Source organism: Mustelus asterias, chromosome 9, assembly GCF_964213995.1.
Source record: "Mustelus asterias chromosome 9, sMusAst1.hap1.1, whole genome shotgun sequence".
Lineage (NCBI taxonomy): Eukaryota > Metazoa > Chordata > Chondrichthyes > Carcharhiniformes > Triakidae > Mustelus > Mustelus asterias.
Genome location: NC_135809.1, coordinates 91,630,982 through 91,653,289, shown reverse-complemented (window position 1 = coordinate 91,653,289; position 22,308 = coordinate 91,630,982). Strand labels below are relative to the sequence as shown.

Sequence of the window (22,308 nt, the reverse complement as noted above, 5' to 3'; positions counted from 1 at the left end):
TGCAAACTTTGTTACCCTACATTCAGTCGCCTCCTCCAGATCGTCTAAATGGTAAATAGTTGAGGCCCCAGTACCGATCCCTGCGGCACGCCACTAGTTACCATCTGCCAACCAGAAAAGCACCCATTTATTCCGACTCTCTGCTTCCTGTCGGATAGCCAATCCCCAATCCACGCTAACACCTTACCCCCAACTCCGTGTGACCCAATCTTCTTCAGCAACCTTTTGTGAGGCACCTTATCAAACGCCTTTTGGAAATCCAAAAACACCGCATCCACCGGTTCCCCTCCGTCAACCGCACTACTCACATCTTCATAAAAATCCAACAAGTTCGTCAAGCACGACTTTCCCCTCATGAATCCATGCTGCGTCTGCTTAATCAAACCATTCTTATCCAGATAGCCTGCTATTTCTTCTTTAATGATGGATTCCAGCATTTTCCCAACTACAGATGTTAAGCTAACCGGCCTGTAGTTATCCGCCTTTTGTCTATTCCCTTTTTTAAACAGCGGCATAACATTAACCGTTTTCCAATCCGCCGGCACTACCCCAGAATCCAACGAATTTTGATAAATAACCACTAACGCATCCGCTATTACCTCTGACATTTCTTTCAGTACCCTGGGATGCATTCCATCCGGGCCCGGGGACTTGTCCACCTTCAGTCCCGCTAGCCTACCAAGCACTGCCTCCCTGGTATCACATGTATCACAATTGTATTGAAGCACTTCAGAGTGCAACTTTATCTATGTGGACAACTTAAATAGCTTTGCACCATTTGTAATGACCATTTTGAAATATCTTTAATGGTTCTTTGACTATATTGAAGCATCTCAGAGTGCGACATGGCGTATGAAGAGAACCCGAATACTTTTGCGCTTTGTGTGATGGCCTTTTTGAAATGTTTGTGATGTTCTTTCAGATATCTTATGAATTTTAAAATAATGGAAATACAGGAAATATTCATCAAGTCAGATAGCATCTGTGAAGAGAGAAACAGTCAATATTTCAGGTTGGTAACTTTTTATCAGAACTCATATTAAAGTAAAAATTAAAGTTAGCAGCCATTTCCAGATGTGATGGAAGGACATAAGTATGCCTGCCACTTCTAATTTAACATAAAAGTACAGATTTTGAATACAGAGCATAGAAAAGTCTAAAATCTGAGCCAGGCATCAAAATGTTGAAGGTTAACATAGATTCTGCCAAGCATCTGGACTGATGACAACGCCTCTTGAAATCATCTTTTAGATCCTTCTCCTTACTGCCACCACAGAAATTATAATATTAACAAGCTTTCAGTTTGGGGGGGAGGAATCTGATGATGTTCCTGCTCCTTTAAGTGCCCATGGTGTTAAGGGTAAGATCCTGGGATGGAGAGTGGATTGGTTGACTGGCAGAAGGCAGAGAGTGGAGATAAAGGGGTCTTTCTCAGGATGGCAGCCGGTGACTAGTGGTGTGCCTCAGGGGTCAGTGCTGGGATCACAACTTTTCACAATATACATTAACGATTTGGAGGAAGGAACTGAAGGTACTGTTGCTAAGTTTGCAGATGATACAAAGATATGAAGAGGGACAGGTAGTACTGAGGAAGCAGGGGAGCTGCAGAAGGACTTGGACAGGTGAGGAGAATGGACACAGAAGTGGCAGATGAAATACAATGTGGAAAAGTGACAGGTTATGCATCCTGGAAAGAGGAATGGAGGCATAGACTATTTTCTAAATGGGAAAATGCTTAGGAAATCAGAAACACAAAGGGACTTGGGAGTCATTATTCACAATTCTCTTAAGGTTAACGTGCAGATTCAGTCAGCAGTTAGGAAGGCAAATGCAATGTTAGCATTCATGTTGAGAGGGCTAGAATACAAAAGCAGGGATGTACTTCTGAAGCTGAATAAGGCTCTGGTCAGACTCCATTTAGAGTATTGTGAGCAGTTTTGGGCCCCATATCTAAGGAAGGATGTGCTGGCCTTGGGAAGGGTCCAGAAGAGGTTCACAAAAATGATCCCTTGAATGAAGAGCTTGTCGCAAGAGGAATAGTTGAGGACTCTGGGTCTGTACTCGTTGGAGTTTAGAAGGATGAGGGGGGGATCGTAATGAAACTTACAGGATACTGCGAGGCCTCGATAGAGTGGACATGGAAAGGATGTTTCCACTAGTAGGAAAAACTAGAACCAGAGGGCACAACCTCAGGCTAAAGGGACGATCATTTAAAACAGAGATGAGGAGGAATTTCTTCAGCCAGAGAGTGGTGAATCTGTGGAACTCTTTGCCGCAGAAGGCTGGGGAGGCCAGGTCATTCGAGTGTCTTTAAGACAGAGATAGATAGGTTCTTGATTAATAAGGGGGTCAGGGCTTATGGGGAAAAGGCAGGAGACTGGGGATGAGAAAAAGAAATCAGCCATGGTTGAATGGCAGAGCAGACTCGATGGGCCGAGTGGCCTAATTAAAGCCCTTATGGTCTTTAAAGTGCACTGCATTCTGGGAGGTGTAGTTCTATCTGACCTTTTGGACTACAATACCCACAATGCAGAGCGGCACGCGCATGCGTGTTACATGCGGAGGGCTCTGTGAGTGGATTGGAGGATGTGCTTGAAGGTCGACAATAAAGGTGGCTGCCCGGGGGAGCTGTAGTTAGAGTGGAGAGCAAGGTAAGGAATTGTAATTCGGGGAGGGATTGGCAATCTCCGGTTTCACTGTGGCGTGTGGAACTTAAGCGGAAATCGCTTTTTCTGGTTAAGTTTGAAACTTTCTAGATCGTAATTTCCCCTTTAAATTCCATGGCGCATCATTGGTCTGATCTGCTGTCAGGAGCAAATAGAAGAATTTAACTATTCAGTTCCGCACTTAAACTTGGTGTCATTTGATGGCCTGTTAGTGAAAAGTTCCCTCTGCATTTCTTAATTGCACTCTTTCCACAACAGAACGGCTTAATCGATTTTGAAAGATGAAATTGGAACTTATTTTAACTGCAACATGCAATGTTATTAGTATACAGGATCCCTGACATCAATTTCCATATGTAAACATTAATGGCTTCGATGCATTTCATAAGTACTGGTTTCCAAAAGTTTTATATCTTATGGCACCTGCTCCTATAAGGGACATTGTAGGATGTTAACGATGTCTCTTGAGAAAGTATGCAATAGAAATCCATAAATTGCTACATATATTAAAAGCATCAAGGGATTCTGGGGATATTGCAAGAAAATTGCGTTCAAGTAGAAGATCAGCATTGCTCTTGTGGAGTGGGCTTGACGGACTAAATGACCTACCCATGCTCCAAATATATTCTTATTACTGATTCCTTTCTCTAACTGGAAATATTTGTCTGTTCTTGGATTTGGCAAGTTCACTTTTGGGTTGAAAGCTGTGATGCTTCTGTTTGGTACTCATGATGTGAATGTGCCTCTTGTGAAATAAAAAGCCACAGTACCCACACCAACATCTGATAACTTGGTACTGAGTAATGAGTTTCTTGTCTATAAAGTTCAAAACCAGATCAAAATGCAATTTCCTCCAGTTCTGTGCTGCTGTTTAATCAATTTTAAAATCATGTTTATTTCCTTCCTATTCTACTGGAATGTGGAAGGGTTTTTTTCTTGACTAACTTTGGTCCACATTTATGTTCACAGTGAAATTCTGATACTTAGTGGCTACTTTGAGGAGGTCTAGGGTAAGTGGAATACACAAATACTAGTCTAGGATGATTGTGACCAAAAACTCTAATTGGCCAGAATGTTGGATTTGATATGTTTAATTGTGAGTTGCTTCCAGCTGAGTATCACTTTAAAATACTGCAATTGACCTGTGTTCCAAATTTTCACCCAACATCAAAACTTGTTATCTCAGTTTACACATTGACAGTAGCCACTTGGGATAGGTTTAGACACTGATAATGGCCATTAGAAGTTACAGGAGGGACACCATCGTGACAATCCTATTTCGGGAAAGAGTCAGTAAACTTTCTGAAGGTTGGAGAATTGCATATATCCAACTTATTTGCATTGAATGGATTTGAATAAATAAATTGAACTTCCATGGGGAGAAAAGCAGGATTGTTGTTTTGTTATATGCATGCCTTGGCATGAGTCAGCAGCTTTTTGAGAAGGGCAGAAAACTGGACAAAACTAACACTTTTTTTTTGGTTGCTGTCTAGGACAAAGATGAAGAGTAGCAGTGTGTTTTACCTTGTCTACACCTTGTCTCTCATCTTTGGTCTACTTTGTATAATATTTGTGACTACCTGGTGTAAGGGCTACAGGGGTGGCTTTGCCTGGGATGGAACAGCGAAGATGTTTAATTGGCATCCTGTCTGCATGGTGACTGGGCTTGTTGTCCTTTATGGGAATGGTAAGTTTGGAATACATTTTTCTAGTTTGCTGATTTTTATTTCCTCCTGGAGCTACCATTTCATACTTTGATACTGCATTGTATTATCTGCATATGAGACTTGCCTAATTTTCAAACTTTATGCATAATTTTAATGTTTACATTAGTACTTGCCATTTGTAAGTTTCTATAGTTTACACCATGCCACCCAATCTAGCTATAATCATAGCTGCAGTCTCTGACAGCACTTGGTTATATCAAACTGCTGTGGAAAAATTGAACAAAGATGAATCACAGTTGCAATTTGGACCTCAACAACAAAAGCAAACCTTGCCCAGTCACCCTTAAAGTCCTCACTAACATCTAGGAACACGTGCTAAAATTGGGAGAGCTGTCCCACAGGCTTGTCAAGCAGCCTGATACTATCTCTGACTCTTCCATCCCACCATAGATGGTAACTCAGGTGTACACGCAGGAGGAAGTGACCCTGGAAGTAATCAATTGATTCTGCATCAGATAAAACATGGGCAAAGAAACCTCCTGCTTATTATAAGCACCCTCAATTCCAGAATCATGCCTCATCCATGTTGAAGATGATTTGGAAGAAGCACTGAGGGTAGCAATGTCACAATGTACTGTGGGTGGTTCAGTAACACCATTGCTGGCTCAGTCCTGAAGGATGAAGCCAGAATAGGCCTGCAGCAGAAGGCAACAAGAGGGGGGGAAAACCCTACCTAACACTTTTTTCCAAAAGTATATTTTGTATGCATAAATTTGGAAACATGCATTCCAAAATGACCACCACACAAAGCAATCAGGTTCATTACATAAAGTAACATTCTGAGATGCTTCAGTACAGTAAAGGGAACATTTTGGATATTTTACAATGGTCTTGCAAAGTTACTTTAAAGGTTAGCCTCATTTGATAGGAGTGACCATTGCATTGTCCTTGTGGAGCTGAGGTCCTCTTTAAATTATGGATAATTGGGCAACTTAGGCTAGTGAATGAGCTACCTGATTAAAATCTGGCTTGTTCACTAATCACAATCCCATGAATAAGATTAAATATATTTAGTACATGCCAAATATTTCAATTTCTATATTAACAGAACTATTAACTGCAAATTAACAATGTTTACACTTTCCATAGCACAGCTGCACCTCTTTCCATTGCTTTCTGATGAGGTGGGGGGGGGGGGAAATGACATGAATGGAAATCATTAGCATGTGGGCAGTATCAACAAAATGTCTTGTGGACTGCAATTAGAACCCAGGCCTCATAAAATCCCTACTGCACAGAGAGGCCCATTGAGCCTGCACAGACAACAATCCCACCAGGCCCTATCCCTGTAACCCCACATTTGCCCTGCTAATGCCTCCAACTTGTGCATCCTGTGACACTAAGGGTCAATTTGGCATAGCCAATCCACCTCCTCTTTGGACTGTGGGAGGAAACCGGAGCACCTGGAGGAAACCTGTGCAGATTCGACAGTTACCCAAACCAGGAATTGTCCCTGGTACTGGGGCAACAATGCTAACCACTATGCCATCGTGCTGCCCAATATGCTCCCTAAACTGTAGGTTCTCCAATAACACCAGCAGCTCAAAGCTGGGCAACCATGAGTTGTGGGTTAGCAGCAGAATTGTAATCCTCCTGGCCGAGCATGTACTTCAATCAGTCAGTACAGTTGAGATGGGGAGCCACCCTTGGTTTAATGAGGGAGTGAAAGCTGAGCTGGCTAAAGTAAATTGGTAAATTGAGGGATGGATTAATAAAGATTCTGTAGTAGACATTTAAGGGGATATCTCAGAATACATAAAGGGACAGACCCACCATCTGTGGTTAACTAGAAAAGTTAAAGATGATATCGAACTTGAAGAAAAAGCAAATTTTGCTAAGGTAAAGCTCTGGTTTCAGTATAATCACGCCAGGAGTGAAACATCTATCCACTCAATGTCAAAATAGAAAAATTATTGGTCTAGTCTATATTCATAATATACCATGGGGGTTTCTGATCTGGTACCCTAGAACTGAGTAAATTGATAGAAACCTACAAGATTGAGGGGCATGGACGGAGTGGATAGTCAGAAGCTTTTTCCCAGGGTGGAAGAGTCAATTGCTAAGGGCATATGTTCAAGATTCAAGGGGCAATGTTTAAAGGAAACGCAAGAGGCAAGATTTTTTTGAGGGTGGTGGGTGCCTGGAATTTCCTGCCAGGGGAGGTGCTGGAAGCAGATAAGATAGTGACTTTTAAGAGGTGTCTGGAAAAATACATGAATAGGAAGGAAATGGAGGAATATAGTCCCTGGGAGGGTAGGAGGTTTTAGTTCAAACAGGGAGCATGGTCAGTGCAGGCTTGGAGGATGGAAAGGCCTATTCCTGTGCTATAATTTTCTTTGTTCTAAATTGTTTGCACTGGACCAATTCCTGATGAACTTCATCCTATGGTCTTAAAATAAGTGACTAGTGTGATAGCTGATGCATTAGTTTTAATTATTAAACTCCTGTCTTTTGGGGAAGATCCCATTTAGGTTGGAGTTGCATTTGCTTTCTTCCTTATTTGAAAGTGGGGAAACTACAGACCAGTTAGCCTAACATCTGACAATGTTAGAAGCTGTCATGGGGCAGTTGGATAAGCTCAATGTAATTAGGCAGCATCAACATGGTTTTGTGAGGGGAAATGATGTTTAACCAACTTATTGAGAAAGTAATTGGTGCTGTGGATAAAGGGGAACAGTGGATATACTGTATTTGGATTTCCAGAAGGCATTTTATGAAATGTCACAAAGATTATTGAAAAATAAAAGCTCATGTTGGGGGCAACATATTTTGATGTGGATAGAAGATTAGCTGGCTAACAGGAAACCAAAGGCAAAAATGGGTCTTTTTCAGGTGGACCAGATGTAAAGAGATCAGTGTTGGGATGTTAACTGTTGGTCATTTGTATAAATGACCTGGATGAAAGGATGGTTGCCAAATTTGCTGATGAAGGTAGGAAAGTAAGTTGTGAAGAGGATAAAAATGTAGTTGGGTTATGGGTGTGGACAAATCTGGCAAATGGAATAAATTGTCCATTTTGGCAGGACAAATAAACAAATCTAAATGGTGAGATTGGTTGTCTTCATGCATGATTTGAAAAGGTTAGTATGCAGGAACAGTAAGTAATTAGGAAAGCTAATATTTGAGGAGAAATAGAATATGAAAATAGAAAGGTTATATTTCAGTTGTACAGGACACCAGTTGGAGCACTGCAGTATTGGTCACCTTGTATAAGGAAGGATATAAATACATTGGAAGCAGTTCAGAAATGGTTTGCCTGACTAGTGGCCTAGAATGGGTGGATTCTGTCAAGGGGCGGTTAGACAGGTTAGGCGTGTATCTGCTGAAGTTTAGACAAGCAAGAGGCAACTTGATTGAGACATAAGATCTGGAGGGGTCTTGATGGGGTGCATGTGGAGAAGATGTTTCCTCTTGTGGGAGAATCTCAAACGGGTCACTTAAAATAAGTGATAAGATGGAAATATCTTCACTGAGTCTTTGGAACCCTCACTGACAAGGTGATGGAATCGGTCTTTAAGTATTTTTAAGGCTGAACTAGATAATTCTTCAGTGGGCCATTACCTTGATCGGATCAGCCATTATCTTGTTAAATGGTAGAGCAGGCTTCAGGGGTTGAATGTCCTGCTGCTTGTTCATATCCAATGAAGTATGGAGGAGCATGGCAGGTGCAGAGTTCACAACTCAGTGAAGCTATTACATGGGACTAAATGGCAGCAGCATGTGATACAGCCAAATGATTTCACAACAGCTCTGGTCAAAACTCTGCAGTCCTAATATGGAAATGGGGAGATGAAAACTAGGTGACAGATTAAAGCATGCAGTGATGGCTAGGGTCATTGAATTTATTCAAGGCAGAATAAAAACAAATTTTTGCCACCTGCCCCCCCCCCCCCCAGGAGAAAACAGTTCATATTCTCACAATTATTGGTGACCCTTTGATGGTTATCATCAACAAGAACAGAGGACTAGCATTTTAGTTTTTCAAATGAACTTGTATAAATCTGAGTCACTGCATCCTTGTTAATACCATCTTTTATTTTATTTCCCACTCCGTCTTTTTTGTGGAGAAACCCTATAGTGTCATAATGCAAAAGAGGCTCATATCAAATGTTTGCAGCCAACTTGTTTAATTCTGGTGTTGACAACCCCAGAATTCCTATGCTGAACACAGTTCAACCAATTGTTTAGCTTTAGCTACATAGTGAGATGGGGGGTGGATTTTTGCTCGTGCTGCATGGATGGTAATTCCCATCATTAAGCTGTAATCACTTGGATTAAATGTTGTGTCACTTGAGTACGGGTGAGTGTTGAAGAACTACTTTCTGGATACCCAGTGATTCCTTGATGTTAGATGCAAAAGCATATTCTTTGCACTACAGGACATGTGTACTTTATCTGGAACCTTTTTGGGGCCATTTTGGTTTTTGGACACTGCAAATGAGACTTGTGATAGCCTAAGCTTATGTAGACTTAAGGCTAGGTTAGCCAAGTGACTAAAACGGCTAGAAAAGTAAGATGTACCACTGAATAATAAAGGTATGATGTGGCCAGCAAGGTTTGTGTAGGTCTTGTACCGTGCTCAAGGTCTGAGGTTAATTTTAGATGTGATTGGATTCATGGATTGAAAAAGGATAATTGACCTGTATAATCATGAGGTAGGGCAGCAACTTGTAAAGCTAATCACGGGTGGAACTGATCAACCTCCTGAGTGATTGACAGGGCTAGTTCAATTCTATTGATTCAACTTGGGAGCAGTATGAGGGCAGCATAGTGGTTAGCACTGCTGCCTCAGTGCCAAGGACTTGGATGACTCTGGAGTTTGCACATTCTTCCCCCAGTCTGCATGGGTTTCCTCAGTCCAAAGATGTGCATGTTAAGTGGATTGGCCTTGCTAAATTGCCTCCTTAGTACCAAGATGTGTGGGTTAGACTAATTAACCATGGTAAATGTGTGGGGTTATGGCAAGAGCATGGCTAAGATGCTGATTTGGTGCAGACCTGATGGGCCAAATGGCCTGATTCTGAGTTGACCCATATAATTTTCTGCACCTTGATGGGATCCAGTCCAACAGGAGGTGCATGTTCATATACCGACAACATCAAATGAGTGTAGCCACTTTCTCTGTTCACCAGCTTTCACCTTGAGCAGAAAATTGCAAGTTATTGATAAGTGGGAAAACCCCTGCCTGTATTTTGCCATATAGGTTAATAGTTTGAATTAAATCCATCAGGAAATAAATTTGTACATCGTGTGAATATAGGAGTAACTGACCTGTTCTTTATTCCAGCCATTCTTGTATACAGGTTGCCCTTCACCTGGTCCAGCAACAAGTTGATCCTAAAGTTTGTTCATGCTACATTGAACCTTGGTGCATTGTCTCTAGCTGTCATTGGGTTACTGGCAGCATTTGGGTTCCACAATAAGATGCACATCCCCAACTTGTATTCTGTGCATAGCTGGGTGGGATTTGCAGCAGTCATTCTCTTTGGTTTACAGGTAAGCAATGTTTAAAATGTAGTTTTAAATCTTTCAAAATAATCCTCATTAGCAAAACAAGTAATAGCTTGCTAACTTGCACTCAATTTACCTAATTTCTGCTTAAGGATGCCTGAATATTTGTATTTTTATTGCCTTAATTTTTCTGAATAAATGTAGTGCTATGTACACAGAATCTATTCTTACCAGAGCTCATTCACTGGGGCTGCAGCTACATTTAGTCTAGTTTCTGGCATTAAGGCAGTGAAATTCCCAGTTTTAGTTACTCCAAGAACTCTTGATGGATTGTGCATGTCAATACTTCAGTGAATTCGGCTTGTTTGAGGTTCCTCTTCAATACAAGACCATAAGATATAGGAGCAGAATTGGGCCATTCAGCCCATCAAGTCTGCTGTGCCCTTCAGTGATGGCTGATATGATTTTCATCCCCATTCTCCTGCCTCCTCCCTGTGACCCTTATCCCCTTTTTGACCAAGAACCTATCTATTTCTGTCTTAGAGACACTTGATGGCCTGGTCTGCACAGTCCTCTGTGGCAATGAGTTCCACAGATTCACTGCTGGCTGAAATTCCTCATCTCAGTTTTAAAGGAGCATCCCTTCACTCTGACATTGCCCTCAAGTTCTAGTCTCTCTCCCACTAGTGGAAACATCCACTCTATCCAGGCCCCTCAGTATTCTGTAAAGTTCAATTGGATCCCTTCATCTTTCTAAACTTGATCAAGTATAGATCCAGGCTCCTCCATGACAAACCTATCATTCTTGTGGGCATCCTTGAGTATGGGGCCCAAAACTGCTCACAATATTCCAAATGGGGTCTGACCAGAGCCTTGTACAGCCTCAGCAGTACATCCCTGCTCTTGTATTCTAGCCCTCTAGAAATGAATGCTAACATTGAATTTGTCTTCCTAACTGCCAACTGAACCTGCATGTTAGTCCTGAACCAGGACTCCAAGCCCCTTTGTGCTTCAGATTTCTGAAGCCTTTCCCAATGATCAAAGCCATCTAGTACTTGCTATTCTTGCATGAAAAGGTATTTGGCTGAGCTATTGGGTTCCATAGCAACACCTTTTCTAACTCCAATTTGGGCAAGACTATGCTCTTTAACTTCAAATTCCTCTTTTGTTTGCCGCTAAGATATGCCCATCCTAACATTAGCCACACCTCTTTGAAATTTTTTGTTCAGTCACATGTGCATTTTGACTTGTCATTCTGGGCCTGAATTGACATTTGTCTAATTTTTCTGTCCTCACTTTGACTCTTTCCAGTTCATGCCAACTTTTTTCTCTGCACCAGTATTTTGGCCCTCCATCCCTACTGTAACCCATCCATCTGCTGCTTTAACTCCTATTGCTATCCTAGACTTCAATCCTTTCACTCTTCTCTTGCAATTAAAAGAAATAAGGTCACCAAATATACCTAGTGAATAACAGGCATAAGAGTGTGTATGGAACTTGTATAGGACCCTGCTCAGCCATGCTGCATATATCTGGTCGCCAACTATTTTAAGTCAAGCAGCTAGTACCCTTACAAAACCCTTTGTACTATCTGGAAAGATTTGAGAACAAATTTCATAACCTGATCAAAGAATGGTCTTAATTTGACTTAGTTGCATGGGATTGATGTGGAAAAAATGTTTTTACTTGTGCAAGAATCAAAAGTGAGCTGTAATTAGTTACTAATATAATGGGAGATGGGATTTTACTTTACCCAAAGTGATTGGAATGTGGAACTCTCTCTACCACAGGAAGTAGTTGACAAATAGCATGGATGCTTTGCAGAGGGAACTAGGCAAGTTCATGGGGGGAAAAGAAAACATGTCTGGAAATATCAACATTAGGCCATTGCTGCCCCCTCTATCTTGTCATTGTGGCTTCTCTACTCTTGTGCTTTCTATCCTTGTGTGCAACATCCACAAAGACCCAATGGAGATGATTTCATCTACATCCCACCTCATTATCTGCCCTGAGGTGCAGAAGAGAGCAAGAATCTCAAGAGCCAACTTCCCTACTAGTGTACAACTTAATTTGCCATAGTTCTGCAGAACAACTTTTTAAAAGTTTATTTATTAGTCACAAGTAAGGCTTACATTAACACTGCAATGAAGTTACTGTGAAATTCCCCTAGTCACCACACTCCAGCGCCTGTTCAGATCAATGCACCTAACCAGCACATCTTTCGGAATGTGGGAGGAAATTGGAGCACCCAGAGGAAATCCACGCAGACATTGGGAGAACATGCAAACTCCACACTGACCCAAGCCAGGAATCGAACCCGGGTCTCTGGCGCTGTGAAGCAGCAGTGCTAACCACTTCCACTTTTAATATCCTTGTGCCCAGTGGAATCTTTTCTTTAAAAACAACAGGTGAAATTTTACTAGTTTGCCCTGTCATTGGTGGGCAGAACAAGCCAGTAAAATATCAAGAGCTGAGAAATTATGATCATGCCTGATTTCAGCTCCCAAATGGGCAAGAAGCTGAATAATTTTTTAAAATGCATTGTAATTCTGATTTGCATGTGTTTAGTGAGCCTGGCACTCAATCGTCCAGGCTCACTTCCCTTTATGGCCTTGCTGGGAGAGGTTCTTGCTGGCGAGGAAAACACCTGCTCCCCACAAAAGGAACAGTCCAGTTGGCTTTGCTGGTGGAAATTGAGGGCCCCCTCCTGGGAGACTGAGGGCAAGGGGGTAAACCATAGCACTGCCAGGGGCAGGGCATAAAGGGGTGGCCTGACCAGGGGAAGGGGGGGGGCCACTGCACACTCTACAATGGGATCAGAGGGCCTGCTGGCACTCTACAGTTGTGGTCGGATCTGTGGCAAGGGCTAGAAGCCCATGCATTGTGGGGCACATGATCAGCAGTGGACTCCCACAATTTTGGGAGGGGTAGAGGGGGCTCTGTCTCAGATCCCTGCTGTTGCTATTGAGCATATGCAGAATCGGAGGTCTGCACGTGCACAGTAGCTCCCTCTACATGCTGGTTGACAAATTAAGCCCAGCCCATTGCCTACAGCAGCTAGAAACAGTCTATGCACCATTTTTGTCAATGACTAAGTGCATAAGGTTAGGCATGAAAACTCACCCAAAAAACAGATCAGGAACACTCCCATTTTCACGCAAGCTGAACACAATCTGGTAAAATTCCACCCAACCGGTCTGGTAGCATCTGGAGAGAAACGGGTAATGTTTCAAGTCCAACATTCTCTGGTTTTTATTTCATTTCCAGCATCCGCAGTATTTTGACATTAGTCATGATGCAGCTCCTGATCAAATGCACAACTGAACTTGGCTGCAATGCCTTGTTGACACCTATTTGAGGCCCAAACAAATGCCCTGCACAATTGGGTAAATTATTCGAATAGCTACTGATCACTAGCATGAATCAATCCTTTCCAGAGATGACAATTTGAAGGCATGAAACTTTAGTTTTAATTTTGGAAATTACTTGAATAACAAGTTCTAAACTCTCTAAAGTAAGTAGTTTGGATAAAACTTTTAACTGAATTGTTTTCTATTTCATTACAATTGAGATTCTGAGCAGTTATTTTAGTTCTGCTGTTTCTTTAATATACCATTAATCTGATTTGACATGTTCTGCTGAAATTCCCTTCCAATATTTCCTCATGTAACTAGGGTCATGCTCCCTTTCACCATCCTTTCCTGCAATGACTTCCACTTGTGAAAACTCTACCTTAGATGGCTGGAATGTGTTTGCTACTCTTAACTTGACTCTTTTTCATCCTAGTGTCCATCAACATGATTCCTCCACTGATACTGTCAATCCTAAAGTCCACTGGTGTTTTGAGGGACTAGTCAAATGAACGGGTATGAAAATGTAGGTTGTGCCATGAGGTTCATTTTTTGAGATATTCTAATATGTTTCTCCTTATTTTACAGTGGCTGATGGGATTTCTGGCTTTTTTGCTACCCTGCACACCCCTCTGGCTTAGAACTACATACAAAGACCTGCATGTCTTCTCTGGACTTTGTATCTTACCAATGACCATTGCTGCTTCCATATCAGGGATTAATGAAAAGTTAATATTTGCGCTGTAAGTAAACTGAGGTTTGAGTAAAATGCTCCTAGTTTAAGTTTAACCATTTTTAAATAAAAAGTCACTTCATACTCTCCCTTATTAATTACTGTTGTCAATCTCTTGACATATTTTGGATCTTGGAGGACCACAGTAGCTATACTATCTGGTGACCCCTGCTGGAAGTATCAGGTTTAACTGAATTATGCTTGATCCTAATATTCTAACTAGTCTTCTAAAAAGGCTCTTATGAATAGCTACTTGAAAGATGAGGTGGCTGCTGCTTATCTACCTGAAATACAGATGCCAGATTCATGAGTCGAGGTAAAAAATAGTTTGGGTTCCAGCTAATGGATAGTAAGAATATGGGGAAGTTTTTTTTTTGTGGTTGGATTTGAATTACTCTACCATAAGCAGATGGGTCTTAAACTGCCTGGACCCTAAGCTTTTCACTTTAATATGCTGCTTTTAAAATCTACCTCTGACCAAACTTGAAGTCACTTGTCCTAATAACTCTGTGGCACAGCGTCAAGTTTTATAAAACACACTTTTTTAGTGCCTTAGAATAATTACGTGTGTTGACATAGAAAATAGGAGCAGAACATAAGCCTATGGTAATGAATTGCCCAGATTATCACTCTGGGTGAAGAAATTTCTCTCCAGTCTGAAAGTTTCCTATGACCCCTAGTTCTGGACTCTCCCACCAACAGGAACATTCTTTCTGAATCTACCCTGTCTAATCATTTAGAGTTTTGAAATCCCCCTCTTCTAACCTCCAGTCTCCTTGTACAACAGACCTGCCATCCCAGGAATCGGTCTAGTAACTCTTTACTGCACTCCCTCTATAGCAAGGACCTCTTCCTTGGATAAGGACATCAAAACTGCCCACAATACTCTAGGTGTGGTCTCGCCAATGCCCTATACAATTGCAGTAAAACATTCCTATACTCAAATCCCCTCACTATGAAGGCCAACATACCATTTGCTGCCTTTACTGCCTGCTGTACCTGCACACTTCCTTTCAGCAACTGATGCATGAGGACACCAAGGCCTCAGAGTATCCACCTCTCAATTTGCACTCATGGCTCTATGCCAGAAGTTCTCAACCAGGTGTCTTCAAAGAGAACTTGGACAAACTGAAGCTGGTACCAAATATTAGTGATTGGGCCTTGAAATGCCAGCCAGTGGTTCCCTGGGAATTGGATTATCAAAATCTCGAGTATTTTTTCAATGTGGGGGGGGGGGGGGGGTAACCAGTTCAACTTTAGTTGGACTAAATTGGGTTTAATGGCGAAGCAGGCTAAAATGTCAAGCTTATCCATTTGTTTTGTTTCTTGATGTAACACCTGAAACTTGGACTGCAAAATGCACATTGACAGTCCTCAGGTGCTAAATTTAGCTGAAAAACCAGAACAAGAGCCTCCAACTCAATTAGCCCCTTTGGTGCTCGGGTGAGGGAAATGATCTTCAAACAAAGATGAAAACATGGAGAGTGGAACTGAGGGGTGAATAACATGAGAACTAGGAGCAGGTAATTCAGCTCTTGTCCGCTCTGCCATTCAGTATCATATCTGATCTTGGCCTCATTGCCACCTTCCTGCCTGCTCCCTAGAACCCTTCATCCTGTTAATTAAAAACCTATCTATGTCCTCAAATTTGTTTGGTATTCTGGAGTTGAGAATTCCACAGATTCATGACCCTTTTAAGTGAAGTAATTCCTCTTCATTTGTGTTAAATCTACCACCTTAACCTAAAACTATGGCCCCTCGTTCTAGAATGTCCAACAGAAGAACATCTACCCTATTCTTTAGAAGAGAGAGGGGATCTCAAATCTAAACTCCAATGAATACAATCCTCCAACAGACCTGCCATCCCAGGAATCAACCTAGTAAACCTTAGCTATGCTCCCTCTATAGCAAGGACATCCTTCCTCCCATAAGGACTCCAAACTGCACGTACTCTAGGTGTGGCCTCACCAATGCCCTTACAATTGCAGTAAAACATCCTTATTCCTATATTCAAATCCTCTCTCTATGAATCTAGTGAACCTTCTCGGAACTGCCTCTACTACATTTATCCTCCCTCCAAGAAAGGGGAGCAGAAATGTGCAAGTACTCCAAATGTGGTCTCTCAAATTCCCCTATACAGCACTCTACTTTTATACCCTTGGAATTTGTCTGTTTTATTACCTGTAGTACCTGCATCATGCACAAGGACACCAAGATCCTGTTGCACAGAAATAGTTTGAAGTTTCTCTCCATTTGGACCAAAATGGATAGTCTCACACTTGGCAGATCTCACCTAACTATCCATTTGTAAATTTCTTAATTCCTCATTGCAACTTGATTCCCCATCTATTTTAGTGTCATCTGCAAATTTGACTACAGTACATTCTATCCCTGGGTCCAATAATTGCTGTCAGGAAATGCTATCCCACACCCTATTCTGGACATACATTTCATATGTCTGCAGAAATTGGTGCTGAAGTCCCCCAAATGTCCAGTGTCTCTCTGGCATAATATGATTTAACCATGCTCCAGCCATTTGTTGGCTAATATAATCCATCCTTGTGACCTATTGCCTTTCTATTCCAAATGGAAAGCAAACATCTTGTGACCTAATTAGATGATGCTTGACTTGTAGCCAAACAGCCATTTTCCATATTTGTCTATTCATATTTTAATGTCTTTGTCATTTTTCTTTGACCATTTATAGAATTTATGCCCTGATTATTTTTTTGATCTAGGATTGCACACCAGTGTGCTGGTGGTTGATTTTGATTTGGGTTTTTTCAAATTCCTGAAAACCCAAGCCAGTTCTGGAGGGTTGGCAACCTTACTCCTTTCCAGTACAAAGCTCCAGGCTGGTTATCACCTGGTGTAGTTTCTACTTGAACACAAGTGGGTCATACACCCCCTTGGGTCTGCACCACCATTCAGTAAGATCATGGCTGACTTAATTGTACCTTGAACTCTATCTTCTCACCTGTTCCCTACTCCAACCTATCTCTACCCTTGAACATTTCCAATGACTCTGCCTCCACAGCTGAGGTAGAAATTAATGACCCCCCCCCCCCCCCCCCCCCACCCCCATGGATGACCTCCACATTTCCCCACCAAGGGAAACATCCTTTCAGCATCTACCCTATCAAGTCCCCTCGGGATCTTCTTTTAAACTCCATCGTGTAAAGGCTGACCTTTTCCATGCAAGACAAACCCCTTCACCCCAGGAATTGGTCAAGTAAGCCTTCTCAAATGATTCCAATGCAAGTAGTAGGTCAAAAGTGTACAAAGTACTCCAAGTGCAGTCTCAGCAATGTTTTGTACAGTTATAGCAAGAATTCCTTACTTTTGTACTCTGCCCCTTTGAACAGAGGTGTTGCTATCATTTTTTTTGTCTCCCTCCTTTCTTGAACAGAGGTGTTTTATGTTCCAGTCTCCTAGATCTTCCAGAGTTGAAGGGATTTTGGAAGATTACAACAAATGTATTCACCATCACTACTTGAAGACATTGGGATGCAGGCCATCAGGTCCAGGAGATTTGTTGGCCTTTCGTTCCAATGGTTTGACTTGCACTTCTTCCTCCAGTGGCTGTGTTAATTTTCTCATTCCCTTTTTAACCCCTTGATCTACTGGTTTTGGATGCTTTTTGCCGATGGGGGGGAAAGGCATTTGTTCAGCATCTGTGCCATTTCCTTGTTTCCCATTCTTAATTACCTCAAGATGGGGAAAATCCCCTTAGCATGGTAGGTTTTTTGATGGCAGAATGTCAGTCACCTTCTTAAACCTCATCATTTTTCCAGTCTTACTCCCCAGCTATGGTGAAGAAATACACATCCTTGTCGAGAGGGTTAAGCCGAGGTATCCTTGCTGGGATTGAGTGCCTGGTTACTTGATCAAATTGCATTTGACCAGAACTTGTTTTAGTCATGATAAATAGAGCATATTCTATTATGCTCATCAGGTGAGAGATCCAAATCTTGGAATACTGGTGCTGAGCAACTTTTTTAAGTTTTGCATTATGTATCTTTTATTTGTAGAACTCTTGTACAGTGTTATAGGTCTGAATTTTTATGAAAAGTTGTGTATCCCTTGAGGGGGGGAAAACATTGAATCCCTATTTTTTGAACATAAAACAAACACTTATTTTTGTACAGTCTACCTCAAGAGCATCATTACCTGAGAATTGACTAATCATTGGTAGGGGGGGGGCAAACAAAGTAAAAATTAAAAATAGAATTTTGAACTGCAGGTAAAACAGTGTCGTCTTGTACTCCTGTTTTCCTTTAGTGGTGGTCCAAATTCAACAGCTTCCTATAAGAATCTTCCACCTGAGGCATATTTGGCCAACACTTTGGGAGTGTTGCTGTTGTGTTTTTCATTGACCGTAGCCTGGATGCTCCTTAAACGTGAATGGCAGCGACCAAATACACGTGCATTTTCACTCAGTGATGCCACAGAGGTAACTTTTAAACAGATTCCATACATTGCAGTTTGTCTTTATTCAATTTGTTTATTGTGCAATGATTGGTAGATTTTTAAGAACCAATTCTAATGTTTCCTTCCTTCTCCACACCTACTGTCCTATGTACTCATCCTTTACTGGATGCAAATCTATTTATATTTCTGCCAATGCTCACCTTGACCACTAGGTACATGAGCTATTGTACAGCGAGTGGGGCTGACTGCTTTTGATGACCTACCTGGGAAAATGACAAAGCTCTGCCCCTCTACTTGTTTGTTTTCCTGTAAGAAGTTTAACAACACCAGGTTAAAGTCCAACAGGTTTATTTGGTAGCAAATGCCATTAGCTTTCAGAGCGCTGCTCCTTCGTCAGATGGAATGGATATCTGCTCTCAAACAGGGCATACAGAGACACAAAATCAAGTTACAGAATACTGATTAGAATGCAAATCTTTACAGCTAATCAGGTCTTAAAGATACAGACAATGTGAGTGGAGGGAGCATTAGGCACAGGTTAAAGAGCTGTGTATTGTCTCCAGACAGGACAGCCAGTGAGATTCTGCAAGTCCAGGAGGCAAGCTGTGGGGGTTACAGATAGTGTGACATGAACCCAAGATCCCGGTTTAGACTGTCCTTGTGTGCAGAACTTGGCTATCAGTTTCTGTTCAGCGACTCTGTGCTGTCATGTGTCATGAAGGCTGTTGAGCAGAAACTGATAGCCAAGTTCCACACACATGAGGGCGGCCTAAACCGGGATCTTGGGTTTATGTCACACTATCTGTAACCCCCACAGCTTGCCTCCTGGACTTGCAGAATCTCACTGGCTGTCCTGTCTGGAGACAATACACATCTCTTTTAACCTGTGCTTAATGCTCTCTCCACTCTCATTGTTTGTACCTTTAAGACTTGATGATCTGTAAAGATTGCATTCCAATCATTATTCTGTAAATTGAGTTTGTCTCTGTATGCCCTGTTTGTGAGCAGATCTCCACTCCACCTGACAAAGGGGCAGTGCTCAAAGCTAGTGGCATTTGCTACCAAATAAACCTGTTGGACTTTAACCTGGTGTTGTTAAAACTTACTGTATTTACCCCAGTCTAACACTGGCATCTCCATGTTTATTTCCTGACAGATTATATGGGCACAGTAGTGTGGTTGGTTTGGTCCATTTCCCTAACTTTTTGAAGATTTCCATGATGGGAATAGATAATACATAGCAACATTCTCAACCATATGGAAATGCATAGAAGTGATTTCTGTACTAATAGTTCTATTTTCACTGCATGTCATTCTTGAACATACAAATGTTGTTCTGGAACATTTACCTGTAAATTCACCTAGCATATTTTCATGTTAAACTAGTGGAACAAAGCAAGCATGCATAAAAATAAAACTCTCAACTGGGAGTCTGTTTGTTTTGCCCCAATAGTCAGACATATGTTTTTGTAAAATCCATTCTGTGATCTGTCCCCACTGACATCTCACATCATTGACAACACATTCTGCCCCTGGGGTCACATTCTAAATGAAGAGCCTTAGTCACTCAGTTAAAGAAGTGCAGGTGAAATCTGCTAATAGCTTTTCAGGCTGTATGTCAGAACCCACACTTATTTAGTATTTAACAACATTGACTCTTATTCTATTGGTATTTATCTAGTTCCAAATGTTTTAACCTTGTATGATACAGAAATGTGACAAACTTGTACATTACTGTTCCTCATAATATACTGCTGCTGTGTCTGGGATCTACAGTATAGATGTAGCAGCTTAAACTATACTGATTTTTTTTTTTAATGGGGTGCTGATGAGTCTGCTGGTTCTTTCAAAAGAATAATATTTAAGCCAAAGGCACTATATCCAAACATTCTTGATAAAATCATTTCCTGATGGTTTAGTGGGGGAGACATGCCCTGCAGTACCAGAAGGTACAGTAACCTGGTGTTGAGACTACTTAAAGTCCAACAGGTTAATTTGGTAGCAAATACCATAAGCTTTCGGAGCACAGCTCCTTTGTCAGATGGAGTCGAGGGTGACAGGTTTGATCCATTTGTGCCTGTTGTTAATCTGGATTATGCATGCACATATCCTGCTGGCATTCATTATAGTTTGAGTGCCTAACTGGGTGAGTCTCAAAGACTGCCAGCTTCTGTGGAACAAAACAAAATTTTAAGCAGAAGTTCTGTTTTTTTTTAAAATGGAGGATAAAAGCAAAATACATTTATGCTTTTATGTTTGTTAGATTCCAGCTGGAATCTAACAAACAAAATGCTGGCAAATCTCAGCAGGTCTGTGGAGAGAATAGTGAGCCAATGTTTTGAATCTGGGTGACCCTGTCAACAGAGCCCCACAAAGCATTGATTTCAAAGATTGAGGATAAATTGTTTCATTCCAACACTAAACTGGGTTTTGGCCATTAAATCAAGGGTTTTTAGTGTTTGGGATGAAGAACAATTAATTTTCGGAACATTGACTGACTGTCACTAGATGTCTTCAGTGAATTTAATAAATGGTACACTAAGTATTTGTGACCATGCATTTTGCAGCAATTGGGTTAATACCACCTAATTATGTAGAGCAATTGCACTAACTCATTTGACATTCATGTATATTGTAATTTTTTTTTAGCCACTTCTGACTGAAAGCTAAATGAGGAAATCGGTGATGCTTGTGGATACAGTTGAAGAAGCCAGTAGATTTGCATTGCTGAATTACCAACAACTCGTTGTGATGATCTTGTCCCCAAAGCACTGATTTTTCAAAGTAGCTTTGGTGCTAACCACATCTGGCAGGATAAAGATTTGATTGAGCCAAGTTGATATTTTCTCTGCAAAATGAATTTAAACTCCACAAATCTCAAGAAGGAAGAGGAGTAGAATGGCTTTCTATCTACATTGCAGTTTAGATTTCTGATCTGCTTGTTCCAAAAACTGGGCTTTACAAGTAACCAACTTAATTAAACTGAGCTACACTTTGCATTTGAAGGCAGCAACTCTAATTCAAGCATGAAAGTAAGAAACTTGAACCCTTAGCTCCTGTTTGCTGGAAAAATTGAATCAAGTCTTAACTGGTCACCACTTGAAGCAGCTGCACTGATGTACTTTTCAAGTCTGCACTTCATTTGTGGAAAGAGTTGTGATGGATGTGGCTGGTGGAATAGAATAACACAAGATTGTAACCTTGAGCTTTTTAAAGTTCTGCACCACAATACAGTGAATTATTTAGCATGCCTTTTGGACTAGGCTGGAGTCATGCTTGTGCATTTGTAGTCTCTACTGTCTAATGTTGTGGTATGACCACAGTTCAAAAGTTTTAATGATCAATATTCTGCTAAAGCTCAGTTAGCTGCACAATAACGGCCGCAACACTTGCACTTTGCCTAACTTCTTTCAATCTCAGCCTTTTAATGTGCACATGGAAGCTAACTTTGAGAACCAAAAATTAATTAATGTTTTTCTGATTGGTTTTAAATATAAGCACTTAATTGTAAGAATCACTCATTGTATACAACCATAAAGGGTTCCTGATTTATCACTTGTGTATATTTACTGTTAATGAGCAACATTATGTAAGTCTAATAAATAGGTTCAATCTTTTTGCCTTGGGCACCAACATCAAAAAATTTGCATCCTGTCTTATTTAAGTGGACTAAGATGTTAAGACTTGTGGTACCAGATTCAAGTAAAGTGCTCCATTTTGGAAAAGGGCGTCTTGCAGAAATTAACAAACTGACTTGGATTGAGTTGAAACTGCCAAGGATTGATAGAAAACTATAGCCATTTTTAATTAACAATGTTCAGGACTGGGACATTTCAAATGCTTTACTCAAATTCAAATTTGTAAAATGTATACAAAATAGCAAGGTCTGAATTTTGTTTGAGGGTTAACCATTGAGCAGAGAACTCCTCTTCACAATATTACTCGGGCAG

At 41.1% G+C, this 22,308-nt stretch overlaps 1 protein-coding gene across 3 annotated transcripts; it reads left to right on the top strand.

The window, feature by feature from the left end:
• Positions 1-2,524: 2,524 nt before the first annotated feature.
• Positions 2,525-21,996, top strand: LOC144498817 (lysosomal membrane ascorbate-dependent ferrireductase CYB561A3-like). Of its 3 annotated transcripts, XM_078220523.1 has the most exons (7): positions 2,555-2,651; positions 3,636-3,676; positions 4,160-4,353; positions 9,681-9,889; positions 13,783-13,937; positions 18,209-18,380; positions 21,008-21,996. In XM_078220523.1, the coding sequence occupies exons 3-7, from the start codon at positions 4,167-4,169 to the stop codon at positions 21,026-21,028; spliced, it is 744 nt and encodes a 247-aa protein (XP_078076649.1). In that variant the 5' UTR covers positions 2,555-2,651; positions 3,636-3,676; positions 4,160-4,166; the 3' UTR covers positions 21,029-21,996. The 3 variants fall into 3 exon arrangements, with proteins under 3 accessions (XP_078076651.1, XP_078076649.1, XP_078076650.1); XM_078220525.1 differs by lacking the exon at positions 3,636-3,676 and having other exon boundaries at positions 2,525-2,651; XM_078220524.1 differs by lacking the exon at positions 3,636-3,676 and having other exon boundaries at positions 2,567-2,639; positions 4,167-4,353.
• Positions 21,997-22,308: the final 312 nt, after the last annotated feature.